Source organism: Sparus aurata, chromosome 4, assembly GCF_900880675.1.
Source record: "Sparus aurata chromosome 4, fSpaAur1.1, whole genome shotgun sequence".
In the NCBI taxonomy this organism is placed as follows: domain Eukaryota; kingdom Metazoa; phylum Chordata; class Actinopteri; order Spariformes; family Sparidae; genus Sparus; species Sparus aurata.
The window spans coordinates 2,699,445-2,707,629 of record NC_044190.1 but is presented as its reverse complement, the minus strand read 5'-3'; the positions used below and the strand labels follow the sequence as shown (position 1 = coordinate 2,707,629).

At 42.0% G+C, this 8,185-nt stretch overlaps 1 protein-coding gene across 1 annotated transcript; it reads left to right on the top strand.

Annotated features, from left to right (window-relative positions):
• Nucleotides 1-376: 376 nt before the first annotated feature.
• On the top strand, nucleotides 377-5,887 carry LOC115579713 (protein NYNRIN-like). Its single transcript, XM_030413315.1, has 2 exons — nucleotides 377-2,833; nucleotides 3,716-5,887. Exons 1-2 carry the CDS (start codon nucleotides 1,651-1,653, stop codon nucleotides 4,135-4,137), a joined length of 1,605 nt encoding a protein of 534 aa, XP_030269175.1. The 5' UTR covers nucleotides 377-1,650; the 3' UTR covers nucleotides 4,138-5,887.
• The last annotated feature ends 2,298 nt before the right edge of the window (nucleotides 5,888-8,185 follow it).

Below are 8,185 nucleotides of genomic sequence, written 5' to 3'. Positions count from 1 at the left end.
AGGTAAAAGAAAATATACACTCAGTCCTAGGGCTATTGAAGTTATTGCTTCTATCATTTAGTCTAACATGAATTAAGGTGCCATTGTTGACTCCCTTACTTCACCATGTACCTCCCCCATCTTGCCTGAAGAGAAACCAAAAGGGGGGTGGAGATCATTAAGATACTTTTGGATCATAAGAGAAGCTGTTCAACATCCAATAAATGTTGTAACACTAATGTAAAAAGACTGTGGGTTTTTAGTAATTGATTGAAGTAATGCATATTCTAGCATTCCTGTTCATCCTGACTCGCGGTTCAGGGTTGCTTTCACTATCAATGGTAAACTTTGTTCATGGATGTGGATGCCATGGAGTTTTCTTCTCCAATCCAACTTTGGTCCAGAACTGTGAATGAAAACAGATATCCTTACTGGATTAAGCAGGCTATTGTTGTCCATGGATTAAGCATTTTTTATTTATTTTCTGTTTAGTTTTTTTGTTTTTTTGTTTTTTCATTCTCTTATTTAGGCCTCCCAGACCATAGATATGCATTAAAGATGAAATTTTTTTTAAATAAGACACATTTCTGAAATGGGGTGGTTTATTTAAAAAAAAAAAAAAAACCTTACTTAGCCCCATGGCGGCAAATAGTGATTAATAGATCATTAATTAAAACAACTTTACAACACGGAGAGTGCTATAGTGAAATTGTCAAAGGGCTATAGCAGCTACCAAAGAGTTATCACCATAGCTGATATAATTATGTGTCCTCTAACTGTTCATGTTCTGCATGCTGCCTCATTTAGCCTAGATAGGTAAATAAATAAATAAATAACTAAATAAATAAATAATTGAACATGTTGAAGAGAGGGTGGGGTTTGCCAACGTTGAAGTAACCTTTAACATACTACAGCACCAAGTTAGATAACATTTTAGGCTGGTCTGCCTCCCTGTTGCCAGGGACTTGCAGCAGCAGCTTTTGCTTTTAGCCTCAACAATGACTGTGGGACACCAAACCATCCTGTATACACCCCCATCGGATACATGCCCTCCTCACCAACACAAGCCAGGAAAACAGGTTATGAAGTTGTGCTCACAGCACCAGAACTGAACATCCAGCGTTGCAATACAGTTAATCCTGCAAAACGGATGATGATACCAATAGATAGAATGCCACATGACTGCCTTCAGGCCACAAATGTGTTTCTGAAACCACGTGAAGATATGCATAATCAACCAATAACAGCTGATCTTACTCTGTTCGTAGATGGGTCCTGCTTCAGAGATGCACCAGGCAACCATGCAGGTTATGCAATTGTACAAGTTGCTGCCAGTTGATACCTTTACCACAGTCCAAATGATCAAGCTTGACTATCCATGCTCAGCACAGCTCGCAGAAATCAAGGCTTTAACTGCAGCATGCAAATTGGCGGAAGGCAAACGGTTAAATGTATACACGGACTCACAGTATGCATACACAGTGTGCCATATACACGGAAATATCTGGAAACAAAGAGGTTTCCTCAGAGCGGATGGCACACCAGTAACGCATGGGGAAGCCATCTTAAGACTGCTCGAAGCCATTCATTTACCATGCGCATTAGCTATTATCAAGTGTGCGGCACACCAAAAGAGCAGTTCCCTAATAGCCAAAGGCAATAACCTGGCCGATGAGGCAGCTAAACAAGCCGCAACCATGTGTCGGACCATTGTTGGTAGCCGAAGACTGTGAACCACTCACCACTTTATCATCTTTAATAGCAGCCCAGAACATGGCTGGCATATACGAACAATCAGTATGGTTGAAACGTGGCGCTACTAAAACCACTCAAGAGGGCCCCCATAAAGGGTTATGGCGTAGCGTACATGGACACTTTGTGCTGCCCACAGCTCTGCTAAAAATCGCCATTAGTGATGCGCATGGCTCTGACCATTGCGCAAGGGGGGAGGTGATCAGGAGGCTTCAAACTGTTTGGTGGGCACCATTTTTGGCAAGTACAGTAGATAAAACTTTAGTAGAATGCGACATTTGTGCGCACCATAATGTGAGGAAAGCATTTTCAGCACCAATTGCACACATCCCACCACCTAGTGGACCATTTCGCCATCTGATGATGGACCACATAGACATGACAGAGCGAGTGAGAGGATTCAGATATATTCTGGTTGTTGTTGACAGGTTCAGCAGATGGGTTGAAGCAGTCCCAACAAAGGGCCCAGATTGCAGATCAGCTGCAAAATTCCAATGTAGAGAAGTCTTCCCGCGGTTTGGTTTGCCGGATTGCATAAGTTCTGGTAACAGACCGTCTTTCGTTGCAGATATGATGAAAGTGGCAATGAAAATGTTGGGAATCAAACAGAAGTTTGGGTGTGTATATCATCCACAGTCACAAGGTGTGGTAGAACGCGCTAATGGAACATTGAAAGCGAAGCTGGCCAAAATCATGGCAGACAGCAAATACAAGTTTAAGTGGGTGGATGCTCTGCCACTAGCGCTTATGTCTATGCGAACACAAGCTAACAGACAAACACACCTAACACCACATGAAATGATGACAGGGAGACCGATGCCGGTCCCCTATTTTAGAGGTCCCTATAATGGACCGCCACTTGAGCAGTGTGAAAAAGAACTAACAAATTACCTGCAACATCTAACGCAAATACACAAAGTTATATTTCAACAGGTGAAAAGCGCTACCGAGGAAAGAGACGCAGACATCCCAGATGCACAACAAAGAATCGTACCAGGAGACTGGGTCTATGTGAAGGTGTTCAAACGAAAGTGGGACCAGCCTCGACGACAAGGTCCTTTTAAAGTTACCCTAGCTACCCCAACCGCGCTCAAAGTTGAAGGTAAGAGCATTTGGTTCCATCTAAACCACTGCTGTCAAGCCAGAAAGCTAGCAAGAAAACAACGTGAACCAGAAAGGGATGGCAACACCGCCCAACTGGAAGATAGCCAGCCTTCAACACTGCAGGAAGAAAGCCAAGGGCAAGGCGACGCCTCCCCACATGCAGCAAGGCGATCACAGAGACTGATTGAGAGACAAAAAGGGACTATAGCAGCCCCACAAGTAGTGGATTATTAGCACCCAGGCTAAGTCAAGGCAACAGCCCAGCGAGTCAGGATAATGACACGACAGAAAGACCGGACACAACAGAGAGAGAGCAAGGGTCAAGCCCAGGGCAAGGACCAAGTTACAGACCAGAACTTAAAAGAGCAGAATTATCAGAAACAGTATCCCCAAATGTGGACCCACTCACAATTTATGAATAGGGCACAGATGAGTGAGAGAGAAATAAGCATTAGGAGGAAAAGGATAAGGAAGTGGACAGTAAGGGCACTCAGAGTGAAAGGATGGATATTAATATGTACCTTCTTGATTAATCTGGAACCAATGCAAAAAACAAAGCAGAAACAATGGAAGAGTAGTACATATGGTTTAGGCAAAGGGTTGAGCCTAAAACATCACAGCGCACTCCTGATGTACAAATATGACTTGGTGGAACTTGAGAAAAAGGGAACATGTTATGAGTGCTTTCCCCGAGACACCAAAGGGAGAGTAGATGTATACTCTTTTATCAACTCAGTAAGTAGAAAAGTACAGGAAACAAGCAGACAGGCCCTATATCCAGATAGGTGGAATAGAGTTTTGGCCAAAAAGACTACTCCAGTGGCACAGATGACTGGTGTTTTAAAGTAAAACCACTCTTTCATTGATTTCATCCAATCAGATAAATCATGTGGCCGGACCCTTCGTAGCCAAACTCAGGGCCAAGCCAGGATCTCCCAATCCAGCGCCCGCCACGACCAATACCAGAACCGCAATGGGGACCAAGCATGCCCCTCGGACCGATTAGGGGTGGTGACTGGGCATTCCACCCACTGGAGTCCAAGGCTTCTGGGACCAGGACCAACGAGGATGGCGAACAACTGGCAACCACCACCCATACTATCACCGGCTTGGGGACTCCAGATCAGCGGACTCTGTTGTAGCCCCAACACCAACACCCCAGTGGACCGGCCCATGACTGATATCACAATGCGAAATCCCACCCTGCATCGATTCTCATCCACCACTGATGCAGAGTGGCAGGTGCCACTCATAATGCACAGTGATATTCCCACTTCTGTCCGTGATATCCTGCGACCATAGAGGACTGATAGGGTTCTGTCCATTAACATGCTGCCACACTGACGGACTGTAAGAGGATGTCATAGCGTTACACTGAAAAGCGCACTAAGTCACGTTTGACAGCACCAAAAGAAGTACCACTATATTATGTATTTCTTGTTTGATGTTCACTGTGTGACCTTGTTTTCCGAGCACTAGATCAACAAACGTACAGCTATATTATGTACGTTATATTAAACACTGAAGCATTAAGCACTAAAAGTTTGAGACAGGTACTGAAATGTAAGTTGTGATGCTGAACTTGTGATGCTAAGCGCCAACTACTAGTTGGTATTCTTTTCCTGGGAACCTTAGTCCCAACAAGCAAAATATAAATGCCTAATGGTGCCTAGCACGTCCAATATTGGAGTATGGATCTGCATGTAAGCTTGAGCATGACGAGAACCATACCCACGGATGATGGCACAAAAGCAGACATTCCCAGAACCTCTGGTGATAGGTATGGCCATCAGCGCACTGATGGGATGGATCACTATGCCAGTAATGCATAGGTACCGAACCATCACATTGTGAGTGTTGATGTGACTACAAGTCACAAAGGGGGGAAATGTAGTGTAAAATAACCATAGTAAGTAGATAGTGGTCAGTATAAAATAACCACAGTTAGTAAATAGTGACTAATGGTAACTGATAATGTTATAATGATAAAAGTAGGAAACAAAGGGTAACAAGTGTGAAAGAGTTGCTGAAACATACTACTGGGCACCAGCTGACTGAAAAGTGCATCTACTGTTTAAAGCTGCTATAGTCAGATGATGTCAAGTGTGAAAATGTAACCACTAATCTAAGAATAACCTCATATAACCAAATATGTAACACTTTCATTATGTTTAAAAATGCAGTGCCAAGAGTGGTCAGATATAATGGGATATATCAAGGAGGGGAGTGAATTATCAAAAACCTGAAGGCCTCAAGGCCAGAGTTTCTAAGAGCCGGTGATAGTGGCACAGAGCAAGCCCCAATGTAAAAAAAACAAAGCGAGGCGAGGTGCAACTGGTCGACATGCAGTTCTGCACGTACGCCTATCTCCGCGCAAGCGCAGAAGGTAATACGGGCTTTTTCCACTAGAGTACGGGGTTTTTCCACTAGAGGTACGGGGATTTTCCATAAGAAATATGGTATTTTTCCATCGAGAAATAACAGTGTCAGCAGAAATTAAGCAGAATAATGATTGGTTGAGGCCATGTTGTCCGAACGGACACACCCACTTTTCTGTGTTTAAAAGAGGATGTTCGGGGCTTTGAGCCTCGGGTCAGTTTGGTTTTTTCACGGATATTGTCTGTGTCTGATCCCGCTCTTTTTTGCCGGCAAATAAAGTTCTATTGCACTCAGCCTTGAGGACCCCTGGTGACTTTTTGATCTTTGAAATCTTTTGGACCAACCGAGAAAAGAGAAGTCTTTTTACGACACTATCAAGTTCATTTGCACGTTCAAAACTGTACACAGACTCAAAACCATGCAAACGTCCAGTTCCAGATGTTTAGATCATATCTGATTGATTGCTATGTAGAAAAACTCAGCCTTATTTTTTTTAAAGTGTTTATGACATTTTACGCTCATCTCATCGTGGCGTCCATTGGAATGGACATGAAGAAATACTATTAAAAACATGAGTTACCAAAAAAAAATTTTTTCCACTTTGTTTTTATGTTGGAGAGGAGTCAGAATCAGTTAAAATATGTTTTTTTAGTAAAGCCTTGCAAAATTGAAATTCATTCTGTGTCATGATGTAGTTGAATATTATTCCTGTCCTACATGATTCAAGGAATGTTTGATAAAGTACACATTTATAATAAGCTCCTCTACACCATGTTTGTTTTGCAATGGATTGTGGGTAATTAAATCAGTGAAGTTTGTTGAAATCTGCAACACAAGCTAGATCTTTGGAAGTCTGTAGAAAGTTTGTTCTAGGCTTCCACTGGACTGGGTACATTGTGGGTTTGAGCAGCTTTCAGCATTGACTGACCTCTCACAAACTTATTTGTCTCATTTTACTGTATCATTGTCTTCTTTTGTTGTTAAATGGCTGTTTTTAGGCATATTACTGCAACTAACTGACTAGGAGTGTGGATCACAAGGGTGACACTCTTGCTCACTGACAAATGCTCTTGTTATCGTATGGCAGCCAGAAGTATTCGAAGTATGACTGCATATGTTTTATTAACATGATGAATACATGTGCTGTTATAACCTTAGATAAAAGACAATCATATGACAAAAACTCAAGATACTGACACACCATAATTTACATAATGATTTTATTGTCAACTTCCCTTAAGTTAGACTTTATACATGTGCACAGCACATACAGTGTAATATTTTATTAGGCCCGGTATAAAACTACAGGACAACTGATAAATGTAGTTGATAGAAAACTGTCATAAGACAGGACTCAGAATCATAGATTGTACAGTATCATCATCAGTTCACAGTGGAAAACTTTTTCCCTAAATACAGATGTCCAGATGTTTGGGATGCTGTTAGGCAGAATATTAAAATCAAATATCAAGTGTATCTTTGATCAGTGTACAGCAGCATTTCTCCACATGGTCAGCAGAGACTGTCAACCAGCACCCTGGTGTTAACCAGTTGGATGGTTTGAGCAGAAAGTGTGCTACACCAGTCACAGCTGACTTTAAGACCTATGCTGGTTTGGCTAAATAACCAAATGAGCAGCTGGAGTAGGGGGACGACCCTGGGTCAATGACTGCGGGCAGAAAGGTATTTTACTGTAAACATGATGCCCACCATGCAAAGCAGTGATACTGGAGAACACTGACCACAGCTGTGAGCACCAGACACACCAATATACCTGCATGCATCACTGCTGACCAGCTTGGAAAGGAGATTTAAACAGCCACACTGTAACACGAGATGTTACCGAACCAGCAGAGGGTGGCTTTTGCACTTATTCTGAAATGTATACAATGACATGTAACTCCCATTTGTGAGTCTGCATAACTTGGATCAGACTTGACATCCATACTGGTTTAAAAAAATTACAGCCTAAAGCCACCACAGTGACAGTTTGCATTCTTTTTCCTTGAGCTTTGTGTGACTAAATACCTAGTGTGTGCATACAGACAGGCTGGCCTCTACAATAATGCTAAACATTTCTACTGAAGGCACACTTGCTCAACAGAAAAAAACAGTACTATCCTAAACAAGGCTGGTTAAATGCATATATGCTATCATATGTGGAATGTTGAAACTGAGATTTCAAACCTCTTAGATAAAAAGACTGAATAAGAAAAAAGGAGAGTATAGCAAAGAAAAAAATGTAAAATTGTCATCACCTATCTCTCAGCAGACCCTTTTTTTGACCAGGGTTGTTGATGATTGGTAGGTTTATTCATCACTTGCACCAAAGCCAGCCAAACAAATGCACCATGCGCTTTCAGACATCAACTTCCAACCAGCAGTGTTGGTTTAAAACTGTCCTCCCGGAATACCAGCACCTTTAGTTACTTTGTGGTTATAATTACAAAAATGTAAAGAAAAATATAGGGTTACTGGCTCCAGCCTATAGTACAGTCAAACAGCTGTCCGTAAATATTTCTCCCATGATTATCCTTTCTAAAAGTACATCATAGGGTAAAGATAGTCGGAATGTGACAAGGCGCAACCAGGACAACATGGCCCCAGAGCTAGGCTGCAGTCAACTGCAGAGACTCACAGTGAGACAGAAAGGAGAAAAATACAAGATAGAAGGAGTCTGGGAGATATGTACACTAAACTGAACTAGTGCATCGAACAGCTTATTTTGTAGGAGGTTTACTAAAGCTTCAAAAGGGGTGTTGCATTTAGTAAGAAAGGGCACAGAAGGAATTGGAAATCAGTTGTACTGGAACTGCAACAAGGTTTGTATCCTCACCAAAATGTATTTGTGAGCTTATTTTATCTTGAGTGTGTTGTTATTCATCACTGCATGAGGAAATGACTGGAGGGGAAATTCACTTAGTAAATGACACTGATGTATAGGTTGGGAAATTCCTTTAAAATCCTGAAG